Source organism: Megalops cyprinoides, chromosome 2, assembly GCF_013368585.1.
Source record: "Megalops cyprinoides isolate fMegCyp1 chromosome 2, fMegCyp1.pri, whole genome shotgun sequence".
Lineage (NCBI taxonomy): Eukaryota > Metazoa > Chordata > Actinopteri > Elopiformes > Megalopidae > Megalops > Megalops cyprinoides.
The window spans coordinates 8,280,534-8,306,120 of record NC_050584.1 but is presented as its reverse complement, the minus strand read 5'-3'; the positions used below and the strand labels follow the sequence as shown (position 1 = coordinate 8,306,120).

At 40.2% G+C, this 25,587-nt stretch overlaps 1 protein-coding gene across 1 annotated transcript; it reads left to right on the top strand.

The window, feature by feature from the left end:
• Nucleotides 1-431: 431 nt before the first annotated feature.
• On the top strand, nucleotides 432-18,155 carry LOC118770434 (ras-related protein Ral-A). Its single transcript, XM_036518096.1, has 5 exons — nucleotides 432-663; nucleotides 15,387-15,588; nucleotides 15,805-16,013; nucleotides 16,946-17,120; nucleotides 17,715-18,155. The coding sequence occupies exons 2-5, from the start codon at nucleotides 15,475-15,477 to the stop codon at nucleotides 17,835-17,837; spliced, it is 621 nt and encodes a 206-aa protein (XP_036373989.1). The 5' UTR covers nucleotides 432-663; nucleotides 15,387-15,474; the 3' UTR covers nucleotides 17,838-18,155.
• Nucleotides 18,156-25,587: the final 7,432 nt, after the last annotated feature.

Genomic DNA, 25,587 nt, shown 5'->3' with positions numbered 1-25,587 from the left:
TATCCCTGTCTCGTCAGTGTGGATTCCTTCAGGTGGACACAAGCTACTGTTAACTTTATAGACTTCCAGAATTCCATCGGAGCACTTTAAGAGACATAACATGAACAGAGAGCAAAGGGGTGGGGGGGGGGATTATGAGAGGAATGTGTGATCATTGTAAATTATGTGTCGTGTAAATATTAACAAGGGATGTAACCTACGTCTGGCCCCACTGGACCACAAGATTTCAATGAATTGTGGAAACGTAAGAACCTACCACAACAGTGGCTAGCCCATCAAGGTACAACCTATCTAGAAGTCTATATCTATCTACATACAGTAGGCACTCGATTCTGTCCACTCTGATGACGACCACATGTCCGCTGCAGGACGGCGTTTACGCGTTGACATCACTCCCCCGCTGCCGCCCACACCCTATCGCCATACTTCCATGTTGAGATGACGGTAGCTAGTTGGATAGCGATACAAAACTGGGAGAGGCTTATATTAATGTGTTTTAGCAAAGGGAGAGCCTCTGGAGCGTCGCCACCGCAACGGTTGTAGGTGGGGGCTGAAAAAAGGTTGTATTGTGCAGGAGATAATATAGCTAGCATTAACCAATAAGAAGAAAGGAGCGCAGTTTCTTCACTTTTTCCCAGTTTTGTTTATTTTCGAGGGCAGAAGGTAAGCATATGGGAGGGATTCTGCCTCTGTAGCTATATTTCTTTGCTTAACGTTACAAATCCGCACTCAAGTCCGGTTTTGGCAGTAGCAACTCCGTGCTGTGAGTGGCATTAATATTGTTTTGGCAGTCAGACGCCTTCGATAGCAAACACTGACATTGCATTTGGTGACGAGCTCTTGGAGGTGCGTTTATACTTGCTGGCTAGCGAACAGAAGAAACCTCTTTCCCTTTGCAGTCACCTTGCTTAGCTGTTGAAACAGTTGAAACGATTCTGCTGCTAACCGGCTAGCTTGCTATCCATAACTGTTATTTGCGAACTCGGAGTTGACATTTGGCTCCTTGTTTTCTCGAACTCGCACTACAGAACATGCTGTAGTTTTTCTAAATAGCTATCAGCATGTGTTGGCCACCCGACCGTGAACATTGCAGTGTGATCAGCGAGCTAGGTAACCGGGTAACTAGCTATGCAACTACAGTCTGAATCTCTGATTTGTGGTGCGTCTAATGTTAACTGTTAGCTGGGTAGATTTTAGATTAACGCAAAGATGGTGGGAGACGACACGAATGGACCAACCTTCTGTAACATCAAATGATTATAGCTAACTAGCTAATTAACCAATTACACGGCTTGTTTCTGCACTGTCACCTTTTACCTCGCTGCACTGAAATACTCTTAATTGCCCGGTGAAACCAGTTGAAGCGATGTAGCTAGCTCTACTACGTGAGTGGAAAAATCATGACTGTCTTTTAAAGACAATACTCGGCTAGGCACTCGCTAAGTAAGTTAAGAAAGGCAGCGAAGAAACCGTAACACCGCTATCCATCTATATAAATAGATGTATTATGCTTTGATTTCCATAGCAATTAGTCTAGCTAATTAGTTGGTTCACCACATACTTAACAACAATGTATGTTATGTAATGTTAGCTGGTTCATTTCGCCAGTTAGCGAATCCTGTATCCTTGTACTTTGCTAAAAAAAAAAAAAAAAGTCAGTCAGTATTGATTGACTGGCTAACGTTCTCTAACTGGTGTACCTGGTTTAGCGATGCATATAGTGTAGGGGTAAAACGGTTGATGGAACAGGTGGCTTGGATACTAGACCTTCTGTCTGTCGGTAGCTACGATATATATGTTATACCAAAAACGGGAATTTTTTCTTGCATGCTTGGCGCCTATTGATAAAATGGTCAGCCAACACTCAGTGACAAACCACAACGATATTCTCTGTTGGTGTGTGAATATGTTCAAAACCACGCCCTTTGCAAGGCGATGTGACTAACTGGGAAACACTCGATGTCCTACATCAGGGCACAGTGAGAGGGTAAAATGTGCAGAATGTCAGCATTTGTTTAAAACATGCTATACAGGCCTGTTTCATCTAATACAACCTGTCTTTTATCGTTTTTCCACAAGGCAATTCCCCGTTGCAATTCCAAGTGCTTTTTTTTAATCCACAGATGTGTAATTTATTCACGTTAACTGTTCTAAAGGTCAGTGAAGTAAGTCAGTGTATGTATATTTGTTGCTCTTTACTGGAGACTGGAGTGTAACTGAATGTCAAAGAAGCTATTTTAAATGTACTGAACTAGCATATTTCATTTGTGTGTTCTCATTTTCAGTGGTCTCTCTAATGGCAGTAGGAGGAGTAAAGTAAATGGGGTTTCAGGTTCAATTGGAAGCCATATTTATTTTATTTTAAGGGCTCCCAGACATACCCAACTTCTGATTTAGATTACTTTTTGTCATTTTGAGTGGTTGGCTTTAGTGTCAGGGACAGCACTAAAAGTATCAACAGCTTAAGACTCAGCAAAAAAAAGAGAGAGTACGATATGCAGCATCAGTTAAAAGTTTTTAGGCCAAAACCTTTCTTGCCACTTAAGGAAGAACATTACATTGTTATGATACTGCTTGATGATCATTTGTTAATATTCATAAAAGAGTGCACACATTGTCTGGTCTCATTTCAAATGTGGCACATTCTATAGTTGCTTGCGTGTTAGTAGAAGATGGGCGTGCTGAGTGCAACTGGGACCAAATCTGTAGCCTTTCACAGGTTTCCAAAAATCTTAGTGGAATACTGTCACTGAGGTGTGTTAATATTACAGATTATAAATAAAGCCATGATATAAATGCTTTTGGTGCCAATTTGCTTACTGTGCTTCAGTTCCACGTTGGTCTGGATGTGGACTGTAGTACTGTAGCCTTCACACCCACACAGGCAGCCTTTCTGCAGTTCAGTTCAGGGTGGGCACTTTCAAAACCAAACAGAGAAAGAGTCAGGCAGATACTGTTTCTCCCCTGTGTTTCTTCTAATGTGTTCCTTTAGTAGAAAAGTAGATGCAAGATCCTCACATGGCTTTGTTTTCATGAAGGCCCATTTTTAGATATAGTCAAAATTTAGTAGTGGCACTTTCAAAGTTCTTTTAAAATCATATGTCTTAACGCAGGACTTTACATCTAATGGTTTTCCGTTACTGTGGATCATTTAGTCCACTGTAATGCGCAACCAATCTTTTTTATTGCAGGGATTGAGGGGGAAAGGAATAGACAGTGCTGGTGTGTGAGATTGGAAAAGCAGGCCAGGGGTCACAGATCTGTCTATGATCTGATAGTCCATTCTTTCAGGTTGCCCAGGAAGGGGATGAGGAAGCTTTGCTGCTGTTGTCAGTGGCTGTGCACAATGGCCTACGCTTCAGGCCTCTTCCACTCATCTGATGTCTGCGACTGAACGGCTGCTCTCTGTGGAGTTGTACTTTTTCAGTGCTTCCTTTAAACCATGTCAGAGTCTTTCTCTTTTATTTACTTGTTCCTCTTTGTCAAATAAGCTGCAATCTTACGATCCGTCTTTTTTTGTTGTTCAGTGATAAATGTGTAAACTCTCTGAACTATAACTTGATGTGGCCAGTCCAAAAAAAAGAGCGTTATTTCACAATGTCCCACTCAATCCTAATTAGTGTTGGTTTTCTACTAGTAGGGAATTTGCGGGTGTCTTCCACTACAACCCTCAGCAAGAGCCAGTAGTACCAGTAAGGCCTGCTCTACATCAGACATAGTTATGAGACAATGTAGTGGGATTGTTTCCGACAGCAGCTCGGAGGGGTGGACGTTTTTTCTTTACCCCCACCATGCCCAGGGTTTTGTAAAGAAGGATACCACGGAACAAACCAGTCATGTCTGCATGAGCCGTTAACCAGACACGAAAGCCCAAAGGATGCAAAGACAGAAGTTCAAGTGTTTCAAGAGGCGTTACAGTGGTATATGACCAGCATAACTAGTGTGGTTATACTTTTACATTCCGCTTACTCTCTGCTAAAGTCTTTGCTGTGTTTCAAGGATTATAGATTCCCTTGTTTTCATGATCATTTAGTTCAAAGCAGAATGAGCGCCTGAACTTTAATGAATGAACTGCTTGTTCTCTGCAGATGGATACTGAGAAAGCCATTTCATAACCCGGTTGCTGTCTGTGTTATTTATTTATTTGACTGGCCACTCATTCCAGGCTTGGTGAGAAGGTGAGCGTGTGTCGTGATGCAGAGTTATGTAGGCCTGCTTGCAGGGTGAATTTATGGACAGTGCCATGAGGGGGAGTATTTTTAAAGTGTGAAAAGAGCGGGAAAAGGTTTGAAAAAGCTTACTTAATGGGGCTTCTTATTTAGCTGTCTGTAGTTTGAATTCAGAGGAAGTCATTGGCATGCTGTGGTTTGGGAACAGTGATTTGGGAGAAGGGATCAAGGACAGACCCTTATTTCACTTCCCACCATAGACAACGAGGCATGCATTGAGTTTCAAGTGGGTGCTATTACGTGTGGCCCTGACAGAATTAGGGGACTCCCTGATGAGGGGATTCTCAGATGATGATGTGGTTTCACATTAGAAGATGCTTAATGAAGGTGCTGAAGATTGTTATTGTTAAGGTTGCTTAAAAATTAATTTTGAAGCCGATTATGGCTATTTTCACCTGTTGCTCAGTGGTATCTCTAGTCTCTAGTTGCTCTAGTATCAAGATTTGTTTTTGATACTAGACATAATTGCTAAAAAGCAATACATTTCCTTTGTATATAGTCCACCAGGAATAATACTGAACAACCCTTTCAAAGATCTTTCACTTTTGTTATGGACAGGTTTTATGGTAGAGTTAGTAAATATGGTCAAGCGTGCTGTATCATACTTTATGATGTCTTCATATCATGTCGCTGAATGTCCTTTCACTTAACACTGACTTTGTTGGTACAGGTTGTTGGGGTATCCATATGTAGCAGTTTCCCTATTCCTACTTAATATATTGAATGACATTGAATTACAGTTTGTGGCATATCAGGCCAGTAGTGTAAAATATTTGAAAGATTGCCACTGGTATTGGTGATGTCATTCAGTCCTTTATAGATTTCTTGATGAAAATCAGTTCTGTCTTTCCTTCTGATATTAAAGTAAATTGTAATAGCATGAGAGAATTTATTTTGGGGAAAATACTTAATTTCACTTACATGCTTTTCACCAGTGAGAAACCTCTTGTGTGGAAATGTTACCTTTGTCTGTTTTTATCATGTTCAGTAATATTCTATATTTCCTAATTTAGTTTCACATCTTCAAATAATCTTTAGAAAGTATTTTTCTGTGTATTTCATTGATTTTTCAATTCAGTCATTTTAATTTTTTTGTTTCGCCATGTTTGAGAACTGTTTCTATTTACATGAGATTTTAAACTGAATATGATGCTTCACATGCTATGTGATGGTGGACAGTGCATATATTACACCTCAACACAAATAAATACTATTACTCTTACTATTAAGTTGACATTTGTGAGGGTTTGTGATGAATTGAGGACCAGGTATATCTTTTGTATTTTAAAATATTGTTTTACTTGAAAGACGTTTGTCCCAAAAATGTATTTTACTGAATGTCATACAGTGTAGCCAACATTAAAAACCATTTTAGATCATGTGACAAAAACTACCTTTGTGACATGACATCAAGAAGAGTAGCACCAATAACCTGTTTAACTTTGCAGAGAGGTTTGTAAGCCTCCATTAACTATTGAATAATTTGACCTTCTTGATCCCTGGCATGCCTAGAGACAATTGTAATGTAATTTTTTGTAACCTCAGGAGAATGAAAATTGAACAGTGATAGTACATGTTATGGCTACAGATTAATGTCAATATTATTGCCCTTAAATTTGAAGAAAAATCATGCAGTGTAACCACAGAATATAACTTGGGGGAATTTCCACTTCCACTACAGTGACATCAGTCACTCCAAATGACAAAAGGCATTTCATTGAACATTTTTCAATATGCTTATTCACATTTTTTGACTTGAAATATGAATACAGAGTAAACGCCCATGGGCATAAAAACGTGTCAAAGACATTTGGCTTGGCTTTTTTTTTTTTTTTTAACTATTTTGAAAACTGTCATTTGCCCTTACTGTTTTGCACCGCTTGTCGATTTCTACCATGAAGTCTTTTGCTCAAGTTGCAGAGTTATGGTATGGCTGTACAGTGTTAAAACTGTGGCTATCATAACCAAGCTGTGGCAGGAGAGCTGTGGTGTGGGAGCTGTGTCAGAGCGGGACAGCTGGTCAGCAGCTGCTTTGCCGCGTTTCTGCAGAGGGGTTGAAAACAGCTGGGCAGCCACACGGTGAGCAATGCTCACATCTCAGCCTACCTTTCCTCATGTTGTTTTGGAGAAGCTCTGCTGTTCCCTAGTGACCATATTCTTATTTCCTGTGCTCCAGTGAGAACAGTAAGGATTGGGCCCAGTCAAGGCTGCAGTGTGTGTTCTGGTGTCAGACCTATAGGGTGCTTGGCTCAGACAGGTTGGCACTAGGGCTGGGCGATGTAGCCGATATATCGTATAGCTATTTGTAGTGCAATAACGGCTATCCCTGGCATGTGGCGTTAGGTTTCTTCCCGTATTTTTATTCCCTTTAGTCATACCTGATGCGGGAGCACACCTCGAAAGTTCAATGAAATGCTTCCTGGGCAGAAGAATATCACTTGTATCTGTATGTTTGTTAAGTTGCCTATTAGCTTTGAAAAACACACAGCATATGTTTTCACTCTTTATCTTTGTAGCCAATTTGTTTCTGTCTACCACATGGAAGCAGCATAGTGCTGTTGCAGTGATATCAACATAAAGTAGATACAAGTGGCTTTTTTTCCCCCGGAAGCATTTCACATGGCCTCGGAAAACTGGAGCTGTGCTCCCGCATCAGGTATGAATACAGGGGGGAAAAAATACGGGAAGAAACCTAACGTCACATGCCGGGGATAGCTGTTATTGCGCTAAAAATAGCTAATCGATATATATCGCGACGGCCATATCGCCCAGCCCTAGTTGGCAGTGTGGAGCAGCGGTATGCTTTCAGGAATGCCACTCATCCTAGGCTGGGCCAAGGTCAGGGAATTGATTCGCAGGAGTGGAGGCCAGTGATCAGCTTGTATTGATGGTGTGCATAGAGTGTCACAGTGGGGTTGTGATGTCTTAACCATGTCAGACATTTGTCTTTGTTTTTTTTTGGGCTGTGATGGAAATGCTGCCTGGGTCTGTTGCAGGTTTCTCTCCCAGGCATTCTCATTTCTTTCCAACAAAGAGAAAAGTGAAAGAGAGGTGACGGAAGAGGAAGAGAAAAAAAGATGCGTAGGTGGTGAAAGTCGTTCATGCTCCTGTAAGTGTTTGTTCCTTCTGCTGTACATGGGTGAAGCTGAGCTGTTTCTGTTTGAGCTTCATTGTGACGCCATACACAATGCAGCAAAAGCAGCCGTGGTTCTTGGGCAGTGGTCATTGGATCACGCATATCGCCAGCAGCACTGTGTAACATTGAAGGTGCGGTTTTAATGGAAGAGGTCTCTGCAGTTCGTAATGGAAGTACTTGACAACATCAGAACGTCCTGCCTTGTAAAGGGGAGCCCCTTTGGAGGCTGCGGTGAGGGGAGGTTCGTTTTTGTGTTGATCGTAGGTTTTGTTAGTCTGCCATTCAGGTATGCTTCGCACCACTCTGAGGACTTGTTCGGTGGTAAAAGCCTGAAGGGTCCAATGGAATATGCATTGCAGAGAAAACAGACGTGGAATTGTTAAAATTCCTTGAAACTGATAGTGTACCTTGAAAATGATTTGGAAATATGAATACTACCAAAATTAATGCCTTAATAAAAGGCATCTAATTAAAACAATTCAAAATATTAAATGCATCTCAGTAAATATGTTGAAATATGTGTTTTCTTCCTGTGCCTGGTAAGTCTTTTCCCCTTCCTGCTCAGCAGCTGCCGAGTGCTGAAGTGATGTGTCTTTTTATCATATGGCAAGTGGTGTTTCCACTGTCACGTTTTACAGATTTGGAACTGATTTACAATAATAATCATCAGTTAAATATTCTCTATCATACCTCAAAGCTTCATTGTACACGCAGCATAAAATCTTGTTCATCCAGCAACAAAGTATAGAGCACCCTCCTACTCTAGCAGCAGAGGTTTTACTATGTAAATCAGGTCTGCCTTGAGATGCTTTCTCAACCTGTCCATTTTGAGGTGGTTGTGGTGGCAGTAGATTGGAGAGCATGGCCCAGCAGGTCCTGGTGCAACAGGGATGAGATCTGTGGTTCATAACTGTCAGGGTGTATGGAGTTTGTTAAAGGCTTACAGGAGGAGAGATGTGGCATAGGAGGAGGAGGGTGTGGCGAGTGTGGCTTCTAACGGACTCTAGCAGACACAGGGCCCCCCAGGAGATTACATCCGCTGCAGGGCTGTTCCCCTATCCGCTAACACACACCCTAAACTGAAGCCCCAGCCTCCCCCCGTTGTGGGCTGAAAAGTTAAAGGTTAATTCTGCTTAATTCAGTATGTGTTTGATGCTGTTTTTGTGGTGGTAGAGAGGCATTCATTTCTGTTGCAGTTTGGCAGAATAAATGAGCCACTGTAACGTTAAAACATGTACTCGGCAGCTTTTGACTTGAAAGAGTTGAATCCGGGGCAAGGAAAGCCCGGACATCTTTGAATGAAGTTTGATCTCCCCCTCCCTTGGGTTTTGGCAGACACCAGTGCTCGCTTTAACCTTGGTCTCTGTGCAGATCAACAAAAGGGTCTTTCAAGGAACTCCAGCTGCCTCGCTGCTCTGAGCCACCTGATTTACAGCTCAGGGGGGCAGCTTTCAATAAGTCTCCATAGAAATCAATGAAGGAATAGTCCTGAGTTTACAGTCTGTCCTGGTCCTGTCTGAATTCTCATAACAGGGGGGGATGTGATCGTTTTTGCATTCAAATCTGAAAGGGTATGTAAAATTAATTAATAGCAAATAATTAAGTTAGCAGATGATAATGAATTAAACCGGTAAGTAAAAGTAACTTCAATTAACCAAGTCACAGTGCGTAACAGTTGTATTACAGTTTACAGTGTCTGAATAAACTGACAGGCCCTCAGTCATTTCCCCCTTACCCTTCTCCCTCTCTCCGTGCCTTTCTCAAGATTAGGTGCTTTCCCGCTCCTGATACAGCCACAACCCTCCCACTGTTTTTCTCACATTGCTAGCACTCCCCACTGGAGCAAATCTGCACTCCTCTCCATTTGTTTTTTTTTGGGGGGGGGGGGGGGGGGGGGGCATACAGTGCAGCCGTCGCAGGGGGCGGAATATGTGCTCTGCTGTCACTGACGACATGTAGACAGTGGATGCCGACACGACTCAGCACAGGCACCCCTCAGAATGTCAGCTATGTCTATCCATGGGAGAGTGCTTTATCAAGGGTGTTCTCCTGAGACTGACACACAAGGCCAAGGTCACATTTTCAGAGTGATTTGTGTGCATTTCCCCAGTGCAGTTTCAGTGCGTATGTGATAGAGCTGTTTTTGGGACTTTTTCAGTCTCTTATTATTGTTTCAACAAACAGGACCCACATGTAATGGCTTTTCATCCAACAAAATCCCACATCAGAAGAAGAAGAATCATCTTTAATGACCATTCGACCAAGGTCGGTGGAATTTGCTTTCGGTACATGGAGTCCTGATATGCACAAACTAATAAAATACTTGTCCAAGGAAACAAGAAGACCCCCAACTTGTTTGGTTGTTGATTTGTTAGTTTGATGTCTGAAAACAATTTCAGTAAGTAAGCTTGACTTTAAATGCTAAAATATTGTTGTAGTTTCACTTTACAATGAGAAGTTGGGCTGCAAAATTAACTAAATGGGCAAGATATCAGTCAGAACTGCTTTAAAACAGAACATTTCAACTGTATATTTAACAAATGCAAATGTCACACTTAACAGCACTTTATATCTGACATAAAGAGTTTATATAAACATACAGAGTCTGTAAATAAACACGACCCTAGTCAAACTTTCTTTCATGAACCAAATACCCAATTGTAGAACTTGGCTAGCTAACAGTAAATGATGCTATATAGGTATATGAGTTATATAGCCCAAGGATAGTATTGAGAGTTGAGTGATATTTCCCAACAACCAGCCTAGCTGTATCCAGTGTAATGGTTTGACATCTCTTGTGGAAAGCACACAGAAGTGTAAAGAGGCCTACAAAGCCATCTGTTCCTCTCCCTGCTGTGCACTTGTGCAAGATGACATGTGGGGGCATTGTTCATTTTCAGTAGCTGTCTTTGGCATAAATGTACTAAGAGCTGAGCTGTAATTTGCTAATTGATTGGCGGTATAATGCCTTAATTGGGGAAAAAATGTTTATCAAAAATCATTCTTTTAGGCAGAACAGTATACCGTATTCAAATAGAACTAGTTTTCCCTCATGTTTTCAGGTTATTTTAACCGTCTTCTCCCACAGTTCACCTTTATACCTGTATGGCTGTTCCTTTGGTGGAGGTCGCAAGGGTTTCAACATGTGACTTTCATCAGACACTTCAGTGGTGACTCACTCATTAAAACTTGAGTTATTTACAAGTACATTTTGAGGATCTTAATTTTTATTAAAGGAGGTGGACATTTACAAAAGTAATTCAGGCAATATAAATTCTAAAAACTTTAAATAAACAGTATACTGTTCAATCTGATGGATGCCATGCTGTTTTTTAAGAAAAGTTAGGCTGTTTCTTGTTTTCTTTACAGTATTTGGAAGATTTACCTTTCCTATGTGTTATGCGGGGAATGATTGCAGGTTGAAAACTAAAAACCGCAGGGAGGTTTCATCAGATGTACTGAGAACAGTAGATTAAATGGATGTGGGGTGATACTGGGAAGCTTTCAAAGCTTGAAAATTCTCTCAGGACTGCACTTTCCAAGGAAGGCAAAATGTCAATAAATACTTCACCAACTTCAGAAAAGATTAGTCTTGTGTGAAACGGCTCCTGTTTTCTTTCAAGATCTGATTTTGTTTTCTGATGCATGGAGCCTTCAGAAAAGGTTCATTTGTTACAGAGAGTTGTAATTTGAGTGTTTTTATTTATCCGCTGTGTCTACTCAACTCTCTTGGGGCAGTGATGTCAAGAGTGTTTGTTGCTAGAGAACAAAGTGAGTCTGTAGGAATGACTGTCTGGTTTTCACAAGCTTACATGTTTTATGCATTCATTTTGATATTTTGATGGAACTTCCTGGTACATTCAGACACTCAATTAAAATTGCAGCTGATCGTTTGATCTATGCACTGAAGCAATTCCTCCACCCCAAGAACCATTTGAAATAAATAAACTTGCATTCTTGATGTGCAACATGATTTTCTGTGAATGGTGTTTTCAGTACGTGAAACAATATTTTGAGAAATACTTACTATGTGACAAAGTGCAACATATTTTGTTGTGCATTTTTAGGTTGAACACTGCGTCGTCAAAGTTGGTGTTGTGTCTTTATACTTGCATGTGTCATTATATTATTATTTTACCAAAATCAAGCTCAAATGGAGTTACAAGGTTTTTGACCAGCGAATGTCGAGATAAGCATTTTGTCCGCCATTGATTAGAACGGCCGCATCTAAGTGCATCGCATTATGTTATCATTAACTTACAGGTTACAAAGTTGCGCTCAGTTTTTGAATACATTTGGCCAAAATCTCTTGTTATAAAAGATTAAGTGCTATGAACAGGCTATTGAAGACAGTATTGGCTATGACTAGAAGGCAAATGCTAGACTAAACTGCGCTCCAACCTACCGTGATTTGCCTGCACTCTTCTCTGCTCCCACATGTCTCAGGCCTCAAATACTTAAACCATTAGCCTTTATAGACTTAGTGTTTCATGCTTCATTTATCATCGCTGTTTCAATAATGGACAGAGTTTTAACTGAGTTTTCTAATAAGTATTACTTTTGATGAAGTAGGGATTGATCTAGTTAGCGAGAGAAAAGCTATGAATAACCTGATCATTTCTTGTCACATCGCTAGCTAGCTACGCTAGTCTCCTCAGCAAACGCTTATATCTATAATCACAATGTTAACATTGGAGCAAAATTTGATAAACAGGTACACTGCATAGTCTAGGGCTAATTTGAAGACATTTTATTGAGCTATTTGCCTCAGACGAAATCGCCTCCTCACTGTTTACCTTCAGCTCTGCTGTGTGCTGCACTTCATTCAAGATGGAGGTGGGGTGGAGCTATGAGGTTTTGCTGACAGTTGGAGGATCCAGTGGAGTTACGAGATTTAGTCACAAGCTCGTAACTCCCTCAAATACTTTTAATTGGTTAAATATTTGTAAAACCCACAGACAGACGTAAAGGGTGGCCAGTAGCATTGATGTATGAAAAAAAAATGAAAATGATGAAATATAGAGATACAAGGTTTCTGCCCGACCGCGACCATATGCATGTTTATCAGTGCACTGAAATGTCTTCATGGATAATTAACATATGCTAAGTGGATTAACTGGAAGTGCAGTTTCCACAAGTATCTTTTATGGACTGTGTCAGTTTGTTCTAGTTTGGAAAACTAGATCCAGAGATATGGTAGATCTATCCAGTGAACATACTGAACAGTCCCTTGTGGTTTTCTTTATACAAAACTACATTTTTGAATTATAGTTTTCAACTACATGTTTATTTAGGTTTACCATGTCAAGTTCTGATTAAATTAATGTGTCCTGCTCCATTTTTTCCAGGAAAACCTTAAAAATGTGGTGGGCACAGTTCACTAACTCATGTTCTTTAAGAATAACAAGAGAAGCAAAGAAGTATAGTACAATGTGAAGCTTGCTGATCTCATAGTTATTCTCCACTTGCCATACTTTGGCTGTGCTGAGCCTGTCATTAAATCGGTTGGTGTCCGTACAGCTGGTCCGGTCAAATGAAAGCTGTAGAAGTCATGCCGACTGAATGGACACTATAGTCATTTCTCTGACAGGCTTCTGTAGGCACTTCCATTTTTGCCAGGCTCTCCTTGAGGCAGTATATTTTGTGCGGCTGTAAATTGGCTTAGCATGTCCTGTTAAGCGTTCCTGTACAGTTGGTACCTCTCAAACATCCATGGACCAGTATAGAAGCCAGGGCCAGGACAGAGCATGCTGTTAAAGGCTCTTTCCCTGTGCAGTTTTGCGGGAATATTCCAGCCTTCATGTAAAAAGATTGCTGATTTTGAATTTGAATCAGAGAGAGGTTGTGCGCACAAGGATGTTTGTCACAAAGTAATTCAGCCTTGTAAGTTCTTGAGAAGGTCACTGGGATCCCAGAGCAAAAGGGTCAAGGAAGGTGTGAGCATGTGGAGTGCAAAACCTTTCATGTGACACTGCGATTACACGCTGGGATATGAGGCCTTGCATGGTCTGGTGAAGCCCACTCACACCCTACTGAACAACACCGCTGTGGCCCACTCTTATTATGAGAGGGCTTTCATGTTTTACTCACCCATACAAAGGTTATTTATCCTTTGGAAAAGAGTGGGGAGACATTCAACAGCTTTATTCCCATCCCCTTACAAAATGTTGCATAGTAGGCACTCAGGATGTCAACCTCAGAAATACTGTTATACCACTTTATTATAACATTTACAGAAAATGCGTGTTAGATTAGCTCCACTTGACCTTCTATCCCCTGATGACACTGCAGCTTGGAAACGGGTTTATTGCATTCAGTTGATGTCGAAGTAGAAATCCTCCAGTTTGTGTATCAGTGCCAGTTGGGCCAGAGCCAAAAGGCTGATATACTTTAATAACGATTCATTGTTCTGCTGTATTCATAAAAATGATGTCATCTTTGTGGCCTTAATGTGAAATGTAAACAAGTAAAGGGAGAACAAATTGACCACTGTATTGGTATTGTTTACATTTGGCTAACTTTATGTCGCATATTGTATATGCGTGTATGTCAGAGAGAGAGAGAGATCAGTAAAATCTTACTGATCAATTACTTACCAATATGTTTTATATTGGCATTTGAAAGGGCACATATGCTGATACGCCATTTCTTCTTAAAGGCAGGGTTTTGTTTTTTATCCAAAACTAAATTTGCTCTTAATTCACTTCTTCTGTAGTATATTTCAATCTATTGTTGATTTATTTGTTCATTAGATTAAACTGCCAGCCTGTGATTGGGACAAAAGTGGCAATCCCGTTATTTTTGAGGACGAACAGATTCCAGTGCTTTGAATTTTTATCATTCAGTACTCCAGTGCAAAAGTAGGCAGTTTAGACTTGACCCCTTGAAAGGCCTCTCTTAGGATTGATTTTAGTGATTTATTACAATTACCAGCCTCTGAAGCTCTCCAGTTTCTGACTGCGCTTCGCATACTCTGACATATTGGTTTGACAACAAGGAGGATTACTGCTAATCACAAATTATTGATTCCATTTGTACTTGTTAGAGGGGTGCTAGCCCTGGTATCTCACTGCTGTTACAGTTATTTCCGCTGTTACATTGTAAAACCAGAGCTAATGAGCTGCCTGTAGTGAGGGATTCAGTGCTGCAGTCACATGAGACACCAAATGGAAATTGAATACCTGAGCATGTTAACCAGGAAGCTTTTATATGAAATGGGAAAGGAACGGTTCCTGTGTTAAAGGCATTTGTAGATACAATCTGACACTAGTCAAACTGAGGTGCTCCAACACACAGGCTGGATCCAAGCCAATAAAACAACCTGATACTCACACCATGCTTAAGTTGAGTGTCTCCGAATGGTGCCAACAAGCAATTGTCTGTACTCATTAAAATGCATAAATGTTGAACGCTAACTCCCAAAGAAATCTTGACTGTAATTAAAGTGACACTTGTAATTAGCAACCAATCAGCCTAACACATGGTTCTCAAAGAGCCTTGTAATATATGCTAAGGGCTTCCTAGCAGGCTTGTGTCCACGACACTTGAATTACTACATGGATAATGATATGGTCCTCTCATTACCTGGCACAAGATGTTGCATCAGTCACTCAGTATTTTCACTGTGAGGTGAGACATAGTCAGGTTGCCCCCTTGTGTTCAGGATAGTATACTACATGGTTGTAAAAAGGAGTTAAAAAGGTAAATATCAATGCATTTCTGGCAATAATGGAGCACATCTGTGGTTTTTCTAAAGTCAACCATCCCTCTGAATTCAACAGTATAGTTTCTTTGATGGATGACGGGAGCTTTTTTTTGAGATATTGATCACTTATTCTGACTACAAAACATGGCCTTTTGTTCAGGACTGTATGTATGACAGAGTGGTGTATCCCCTGTCAGTGTCATGAGGTGCTACCTCAGACTGACCAATTGAACAGTGTAAAAGTGTCTGGATTGTTTTTGTCCTCAACACTGAAAATGAATTATTCACATATATGTGTTTTGTTTCCTTGTTTCAGAGAGCATCGGTATTCTGCCCCCAGGGCACTGAGGGACACTGCAGGCCTTCTCTCTCTCCTCTCCATCTCTCTCCCTGTGTGTGTGGCCATGGCAGCCAACAAGCCCAAGGGGCAGAACTCTCTGGCCCTGCACAAGGTGATCATGGTGGGGAGTGGAGGGGTGGGCAAATCCGCCCTCACTCTGCAGTTCATGTATGACGAGGTGAGCACTCTTTCCAGATACTCTGTCTGTGTGTGTGCGTGTGTGTGTATCTGTGTGGAGGTCACAGGGAAATCCATCTCTCACACCCCCATCCAGTTGTTTAAGTTTTCCGCTGATGGTATTTAACCATAAGTCTTGGTCTTCAAAATGAAATGCTTGTTTTTACCATTGTGGACTGTTGAGGTTTCACCTCACTGTTACTGTTTGCTCTTTAAGTTTGTAGAAGACTATGAACCCACAAAAGCAGACAGCTACAGGAAGAAGGTAGTTTTGGATGGGGAGGAGGTCCAGATTGACATCCTGGACACAGCTGGACAAGAGGACTATGCTGCCATCCGGGACAACTACTTCCGCAGCGGAGAGGGCTTCCTGTGTGTCTTCTCGATCACTGAGCAGGAGTCTTTCGCAGCCACCGCTGATTTCAGGTAGCACAGAAAAGAGAGCGATGGGGGGAGAGAAATGGGAAAGGTAAATGAAGAGGAAGGTAGAATGCTGAGTTCAAACAAGTATCATTATTTTCGGAATCTATATTGAAATGCTCTCCGCAATCTTTGGTGTTCCTTTCACTTTGGAAGAGATGGGGATAAAAATGAGGATATCCCTGTATGCATAGGGTAGTAGAAAATCAAAATTATGCAGATGATGGAAAATGATTAGAATACCAACATTTTGGAAAAGTAATTATTTGTTTTCTGGATTTACAGTGATATTGTAACAGTACATTTGGATGCCAATGTGTATTACATATGCTTTTTTTAATCAAACATATATATGTCTGTGCATGTGTAATGAAATCAGTGTTTGTTCTCTGTTACCTGTAGTAACATTTACCTTTTGAGTAAATTAGTAAGTTTGTCATGTGAAGGGAGTTTTACCACAGAGACAATCCTGTCGATCCTCAGCTGGTTTCTTCACTTGTGGTCAGACCACTGAGACTCATTTCCTGTTGTGGGTGGAAAGTTCATTTGTAAAAACTACAAAAACAAGAGCCGTTGAACATCCTTTTCTCCAAATATATTTAAAATCTGAATTGACAAGCAAGAAGAGACCAAATGTAAACCAAAGCTGTGTTGTAACCAACATATTTGCAGGTTGTATTGAGACATTAATCCACCTTTTCTAAATCATCAATTTAACATATTCAAATGGTAACTTTGCAGCTGGCTTGTAAGCATCATCTACCACTATCAGAAAACTTGCTGAAATCCTGTGGGGATTGAGGACTGTTGATCCCCACAGGATTTCAGCACACTGCGCCATACTGCTGCCCCAGCTAATAGTTTAAGGAGCTTGTAACCTAGAAGGTTAAGGAATCAGGATCTGCTGAGACCCATCTTGACATTCGCATGTTCCCCAGGGAGCAGATACTCAGAGTGAAGGAGGATGAGAATGTGCCTTTTCTCCTGGTGGGGAACAAGTCGGACCTGGAGGACCGGCGGCAGGTGGGCCTGGAGGAGGCCAAGGCCCGAGCCGAGCAATGGAGCGTCAGCTATGTGGAGACCTCCGCCAAGACCCGCGCCAATGTCGACAAGGTGAGGCAGGAAACGCTGAAGCGGGGTGTTGCCCGCTGCAGGATTCCCACATCAACAAGCTTGTCAGAGTGACATGGAAGGACCGTGTACAGTTCTGCGAAGGCCTGAATGTCAGAACACGGTAACACAAAACAGTGAAATGGGAAAAACTTCCATATTGTCTCATACAGAGGTTCAGATATTGCTCCCAGGAAACTTTTTTGGGCCTGGCAGAGGTGTAGACACACTGACCTTTTTGGAATAGTCAGACAAGGGAGTGCATGAACGTCCTCACTCTAGCAAAAGTATAACACTTTGAAACAATTAGCAGGTTTTACCTGGAGCAAGGGATTTTGCACAAAATAACATGAAAACCATATGATCTAGCCTGATGTTATAGGTTCAACTTGTTCTGGAATCATATGTGAACATCAGCAAAGCAAATACAGTGAGAAAAGGGGCTTGGGTGGTAATCCTCGAATGGAAAGCTTTAAAAAAAAAAATAAAATAACTGAAGGTGTACCTTAGTGCCTTAAAAGCGCAAGAAATGTTCATTCGACCTCTGTCCTGTAATGCAAACAAAAGCTGATGTTGAAAATATTTTGCCTTCTGCAGGTGTTCTTTGACCTGATGAGAGAAATAAGGGCACGGAAAATGGAGGACAGCAAGGAGAAAAATGGAAAAAAGAAGCGGAAAAGCTTGGCGAAGAGAATTCGAGAGAGATGCTGCATTTTATAATAGCCGGAGATCCCCTGATCATAAACCTATGCCAGAATCCTCTCGTCTGTGTTCTAACCATTCTTCTGATGTAGTGTTCGGTGTCTGGTGTCCCCTCTCCTCCCACTGAACAGTCAAGATGTGTGAGGGATACTGAAACCTCCCTCTCCAGGGATTGGGGTTCAGGGTAGGTTAGGGTGTGCTGAGTGCACATATCCTTAAAGGCGGAAAAAACAGGAAATGGGTTTAAACCCAAGCTAGGGATAGCCATGCTTGAATTTGGAAGCTAACACAAGAAGAATTAAGCATTTTGTTATTTTTCTTCTTGAAACATTTGGTGAAGGCATTAGGCAAGCACAGTGATCCATGTGAGTGATCTAGATGTGAGTGATTTTTTGGTCAGAGAAAACACAGTACCATTTTTATCATAACTGGCTTTTCTTTTTACCCAAGATGCAATATTTATTTGATTCATGGAAGCTGTGGCAGTGTTTCACATTTCTGAAGATATAGTAGGATTGCATTTGTTTGTTGGCTAGCTGGAGTCTAACTTTCAGTTTGAGGTCAAAGGTCCCTTCACATTCAGTGGTCACTGTAAATCCTACAAATCCAAATGTCACACTGGAAGCTGGAAGAAGCTTAGAAAATGGAGCTAGAGACAAAACACAGGGAAACACCTCAGCAGAGGTGTTTCATGTAACGTTAGTGCAGCTGCATTTTGGACATTTGTCCAGCGGCCATGCAGATCACTGGAATCCATTACATCAACGAAAACATTTGTCTTTTGTAGGGTAACAGGTGCTGTTGCAGGCCCATTAGCTTGGTTTAACACCACACCCTCTTTTAAATGCCTTGCTGGTAAGGACAGGGACGGGGCTTGGGGAAGCTGACAGAAGAAAATGGGCAGAAGAATGAGTCAGGACAGTAAAACTAGTTTTTTTTTATGTTCTCTTTTAAGGAGTTAAGGCAAGTAAGTCTGGTTTACTACGTCTGTTTGTATCAGTGATTTTTTTTAATCACCGATAGAGTAGGCATGATCACAGCAGTTGCTAACATAACAGAAACGATTTTTGAAGAATTTCCATGTACTGCTGTGCAGGACTGTTGGTATCAAACAAAAATAGGTTTAATGTTTAAAAAGTTACGTTGCCTAGATTTCAAGCTTTACAGCAAGACACATTCTTTCAATAGACTGACATGACCTTTATTATGAATGTGAATAAACACACAAGTCCTCTTATCTCACCACACCACTGCGCCCAGCAGTCTAAATATGCAACGCAATGATTCTGTGTAAGGGACATTGCCATTGTATAGTACTGCAAATGTTATTGTTACATTTCACTTTTCTACATATGGTAGGTTACCTATTGTGAACAGAAACTTCATCGAGGAGCTTAACAAGTAACACATCTGTAAAACACCTTACCATGCCTTAATTTAGAGATGATGTAAAGGCACACCATCCTTAAAAATTACTTTGTTGGATGAATGTGCTATGTGAAAGAATGGCTAGCACTTTGATACCAGTGCAAAGCTCCCGGTAAGTGTGCAAACAGCCTTGCAGTGCTACCACCATAGTGTAGTATATATGTTTATCGGGTCTCTAGCCTTTCATAATCAAACTAATACTGTGTGCCTGAAAAAAGCATGATTGACCATGTCTTTTTCAGCATACACATATTTTTTTCTATAGTAAGTCATTGTGTGAAATTTCCAGTGGTGTGCCATTAGGACTGACCTCACCGGACTAATACCTCACCTGTTCCACCATTGGTCTGTTTTTTTTTTTTTTGCCATACAGAAGTGGCCATTTCCCAAAAGCACATCCTTAAATGCTCCCAAACGTTTAGCAAAAGAAACCTTGTGGGAACTGGGAAGGACTTTGAACTTGGAGGCTGCAAGCATCTCAAGTACATACATATATATATATATATTTTTTTTTCCCTGACAGAGGCCACACTTTAGGGGAAAAAAGCGATTTGTTAGGAAAGTGTTTGTCTGTGGTGCAGCATTTGTTTTGAGTCTGTTTCTAACTTGTTTAAAGAATGTTTGTTGAATGTGTATTTTTCTACTTTATGAAGATAATCCCCTTTAATATTGTATCACTAATTATCTTTTAATGTAACCTTACCTTTTCCTTTCCTTTGTCACTTTATAACCAACACTACGCTGTGAAATTGACTGAGTCTGAAGGACTTTTAGCGGAGGCTAATATTTGCAAAACAAAGCTGTTGCAGCAGCGGGTCTCCATTTTCCTTCGAATTTGACAGAATTGTTTTAAATCCATGGCAATGATCTACAGTATATGATGCTCTGAAGATTCCATGAGCCGTGGTTTAGTAAGTGCATTCTTTTGATATGCTATTACTGAGAATACAGTTATCTGTGAATTTGATTCTTGATGAAAGATATAATTGGATTGCCAGACAATTGGATTCTGCTTTTAACAAAAAGCACTTTAAACGTTAAAAGAAGTTTCCTTATATCAGCCCTCCACAAGCACATTTTCCACCTTAAAAATAAAAATGGACTGCTATTCATTTATTTATTTATTTTGCTTAACGGGCATTTAAATTCTGCTTTGAACACATTAAGGTCAACAAAACTTTTAACTGATGGTAGAAATTGTGCTCCTTTCATCAAAAATTAACCATACATAACTGAAACAGTATCTGTAAGAGCTGATCTGCGTTCATATAAAAAGACATAAGAGAAGTATAACGTCCTAAAGGGGTGAGTTGACTGATGCAAAGGGCTAACCACTCAATTTCCCTTCTCTGATGTGTGTTGATGTGTATGTCTGTGGCCTGATCAGTGATACCTGTGCAGCTGAGCTAGGCTCACAGTGGCTTTGATAGGTTGGTGGCAGCAGGGCCTTCCTTTACTCTTGGGGGTCAGCTGACACTCAACAAGCTGAGACATCTTTGTGCTGAAGTAAAAAAAAATTAAAAAAAAAAACATGCTGTACTGTAATTCCACACATGTCAAACCAAAGGTCATCCTGGTATCAATGCACAGACATCTATTTCTACTCTGAAGGCTGGGTGTGAAGTGGGTATATGTAGCAGATTTACTGGACTGTGAATTGCCTAGTTCACTGCTATACTAACTATACCATAATTCCATGGTGCTGCTCTTGCTTTGGATTACTGACTCGAGCCAATCAGTGACTGTGCTGTGGGTGGGAAAGGCCTATTACATCTGTACAAAGAGAGGCTTTGACTAGGATGCACCTTGTAAAGATTTTTTATAAGGGAAAACTAAAGAAAGCTCCTGCTTTGGAGTTAAAATGCAATGGCGTGTGGACTTATTTTTGTGTTCCTCACTGAATCTCATGGCATGTTTTTCCAAGTAAGGAAGATGGGAGGTGTCTTGAAACTGCTCAGTTTCAAGGGCAAAAATCCAAGATTGACTTTCTTTTTGACTTTAAATGATTTTTTTGTCCAATTGTCAGTTTGGACTGCTTCAGCTCAATCATAACCTACATCATGGGACAAACTTGGTTCATGGACCCTGGCTCAGCTTTCCCATGTCATGCAGATTGCTTCAAGGTGGGGTGTTTCAACAGAAACCGGGGAAAAAAAGAAACTCAACACCAAGTCCAAAAAAAAAAAAAAACCTCAACATGGTCATGTTTCCGAAGCTGAATCTACATTGTTAGTATTTTCCCTGTTCATTGTAAAACTGTTGAATTTCAGTTTAGTCTGATGCCTTCCAGTGTATCCCTCTTAACAGTGGTTCCTCTCCCTCCCTCTCTCTCAAATGTTGATGTGTGCTTCTTTTTGTAGCCTTACATTTTTTCTGGTTTTTGTAACAAGCCTAGTACAACAAGGGATCCTCAGTGAAACCACCAATAGTGTGACATACTGTTCTAGTCTGATGGGTACAAAGGTGCAGTGACGCTGTAATGATATCACCATTGCCTGGCCAGAGCTGATGCCCCTTCAACCCACAACTTTTAACTGCTGTATGTTGAGCCATTTGAGAGAATGACAAAGAACTAAAATGGAAATAAAGAAATGAATGCCATTTTATTAAACATTTCTCATCTGCCTTTTTCATTTTGTAAATTTATACAATGAAATGTATAATTAATAAAAGAAATGTATGTGATTGATTAGTGGTTACAACTGGAAAAAGTAGGGGTAAAGGAACTTTTTACTCGGGTGCAAATGCACAGAGCCATTGCTTCTACAAGAGTGTTTCATAATTTGGGGTGTTTAGTTGTATTGCCCTGATATAGTGTTCCAGATTCTTCCAGAATTAGGTACTACATACAAGGGTAATTTTTTAGTGCAATACTGTGTAATACAGCATTATTTATACATATTACAGTTATAAGTTACATAATTGCAAGATGGGAGAGTGCAGTAGCTTAACATTATCATTATATCAGAAACCTAAAGTCTACAATATACTTGTCAGTGATACCATTTTCACTACACTTAGTTGGAAAATCATAAAAAAACTCAGTAAATAATTTACTGCCTTAATTTCAGAATAATTGGCATTGTATCATCCTGGTATTTGTCTTGCGTATCTGGTGTAAGGCAAGACATTTTGAGTACTGAAGTTGTGGATTGCTCAGTCAAAATGAATAATTGAACAGGTATGTAACATCTAGATCTCACTGCATGACATATTTTTGCTGTCTTGAACCCCAGGTTTTAAGCATACGACACAAATTGTCAGGGTTGAGAACCAGAGGGGCATAACTGACATATTCATGTAATAGTTTGTTATGCTTTCTTTTAACGTAGTTTAAACACTTTTCTAATTGCAATAGTTGAACAACAGTATGTTGTTGAAGTGTAAATTTTCAAAAACACATGGAAACCATCTGAAATGTGGTTTAAAAAGGCACTCATGTCTTATTGGCACCGGCAACTTTGATTATACACTATCATTATTCATTAGCTGTATGTCAGAAACAAGTGAATATTAAAAAAATACATAACAGAGATGTGCCTTTTTTTTTACAAACTGCAGAAACCTAAACAACACAAGTAATTTATTGTGATTTCATTTTCAGTAGATTCACTTTCATTTCCCCACATCAATGCATTGCATCATACCTTTTCACCAAAAGAATTCATTACATACTTTTGGGGTTTGGTTAGTAAGCAACGAAGTAAAATAATGCATTACAACTGTGGAATTCAACTAAGGTCGATCTTTCTCAATTACACACCATATTACTTGAGCGAAGCCTTCCTGTTTATCAAAGAATGCTAAAAGCTGTAGTGTGCTGCTTTTTGTTCAGACAAAGTGAATCCCTCTTTTTCTCCCTCTGCACTGATCCCAATATGGTGGTGGTACCATGAGGCATGTGCAGTTGTGGACAGGTCATGTACACTGTATTTAGGAGAAAAAAGGTGTTTGATTCATTATCATAATACTGTAGTCTGCCAAATAACAGAATTTGTATTCTTGTCCTCATACTCCTCTTTAGTTTGTTGTTTGCAGAAATTTTAAAATCCAAGAGGTCCTGGTCATGGTCCAGAGGTCATGACTGCACCTGTGTACATAGTGTAGTCTGTGCCTTGTCATCTCTAATAAGAGTGTAAAACCCATTTGGAGAACATATTGGCAATTTCTCTCTGGTTGTTTCCACTGCTGCATGGTTGCTGACATGTTCCTTCTGGTTATGTCCAGATTTATAAGATATTTATAGTCACTGAAAACGGTAACTTATGTATTGCAGGGCATTGTGCTAAAGACAGGCTGTTAAAAGTACAGGTGCTGATATCTGCATCCCCCTCTCCCTCATACATCATTGGGTGGATTTACCCCAGTTCATAGACAGAATGTATTAAGTGTGGGCAGTACAAACTGCTGAAATTACTCCAGAGGTTCATCAAAACCTATTTCAGGTCAAATGAGACAACCATAAATCAGGACATCTGTAGCACTTGTGCTTTGTATTTTTCGTTACGTTCTCTTGCCACCGATTTTGTAAACTGAGGGACGTAAAGCTTGTATTTGTGCTTACACTTTTCATTTTCTGTTAGATTATGACAGGTGCTGTTTCAGTGTTGATATTTCATTTTGGGGAAGGCGTTGATGTATTCTCCTATTTTGTAGATGTTTTTGTCTGTCTTTTTGTTTCAAGATACATGTGTTCCCTTTGCTTTGTGGCTGAAAATTCTAAAACTATTTATGTGGGTGTGTGTAGACCTTGCAAACTTCTCTGATATATCATGGGTCTTCAGGGAAGAAGTTCCGAGTTTGAAGATTTTCCTCTAAAATTTCTTTTGCATTTGTCTCTAGTGGAAGCACAACTTTTGTTCTTTACTTTGCTGGATGTTACTCTGATATTCTTTGCATTGATACAGCCCTAGACAGATTTTAGTTGATTTTTTCCCCCATCCTCTCTCATGGCTGCGCTATGGTATCATCTCTGGCTACATTGTTTTTTTTTTCCCTTTTTTTGGACATTATATTTTTTAATCTTGAAAGTATAGCTCATTGCAATGTTCATTTCAAAGGTGTTAATGACAAAACCTGAAAGTGAATTTTAGTGAAGAAATTAGCTGTCAAGGTTATTTAACGAATTTTTCACTTTTAAAAATGTATACCAATATCTAACCCATTGGTCTACATTTATGTGAATATTTTAATGTAGTTTGACATACAAGTGGTAAGAACAGGAAGCAGTATTTACTGTTAGCATAGTGGATAGGCTTGAAGTTCAAAAAGGCCTTATGCCATATGATGCAGTGCATTGTTCTTGTGCTAGAAAAGGTGCACCTGCACCCCTTCACATAAAACTTATTTTTGCTCTTTATTGCTTTATTTTATTCTGTGAAGTTTAAATATTTCATATGGGTTTGCCAGTATAGACATCTCAGCAACTTTTAAATGTCAGAAAACATTGTACCCCATTTGGAGAAAACTGTCACTTATGCCCAGTCTGCCATAAGTGAAAATAATTCCATGCATTATCATGCATAACTGGTTGTAGCATCGTGACATGTGTTTTTTAATGATCCTTAATGTTTTCTAGCAATATTTTATTATCTGGATTTTTGGAATTTTATTTTGATAAATGTTTTAAATGAAACAAAATATTTCTGCATCCTTTACATTGTGGTGTTTTATTACGAGATTAATAAGGGGAGAACGAGCATTTACTAGCACTCAACACAAAACTGGTTCCACTGAGGAGTGTTCAGTAGAAAATACATGAGAGGGCCCGAGCTATTGTGCTCCAGCCAGTCCCACCCTACCCAGCCCTCTCCAACAGAATGGATCCTGACGCACATTGGCAATTTCTGGAGACTCCCGGCATGTAAAATAACATCGAATGTTCTGTTCTGCTTTCATGCTATGCATTAAAGGGGCGCTAAATCTCAAAACAGCTATTATCACATTGTTCCTTACCTTACACTTTATTGTGCACACTAGTTTCTCTATTTCTACTTGGCAAGTTTCATCTAGTTCAATTTCCCCTGTTCAAGAAAGCCAGAAGTGAGTTGCTGCCAAGAGTCGGAGTGTGAGTATCAAGTCAGTATTTTGCCATTTAAGTGTGCAGCCTCAAAGCGTGTTCAGGTGGCAGTCTTAAACAAACTTTTACATTTTACAAGTGAACAAATTTACATTTTTTCCAACTTCAAGACATGAGTCCTCGATATGGTGAAAGCCCCGTCTGCCTTAGGCCTCCATATTTCGTCCAATTTAAACCGGAAAATAGCTCAAGCACGCTCGCAAAACTCCCTACACCAGTCCAGCTATTTAGACGTCATTGGTGCAGAGCCGCGCTCTTCGC

Excerpts from the sequence above, each read along its gene's own strand:
- LOC118770434 (XM_036518096.1), top strand. The coding sequence starts at position 15,475 with ATGGCAGCCAACAAGCCCAAGGGGCAGAACTCTCTGGCCCTGCACAAG. Across the intron at positions 15,589-15,804 it reads TGCAGTTCATGTATGACGAG|TTTGTAGAAGACTATGAACC; the intron begins GTGAGCACTCTT and ends TTGCTCTTTAAG. Across the intron at positions 17,121-17,714 it reads CCCGCGCCAATGTCGACAAG|GTGTTCTTTGACCTGATGAG; the intron begins GTGAGGCAGGAA and ends TGCCTTCTGCAG.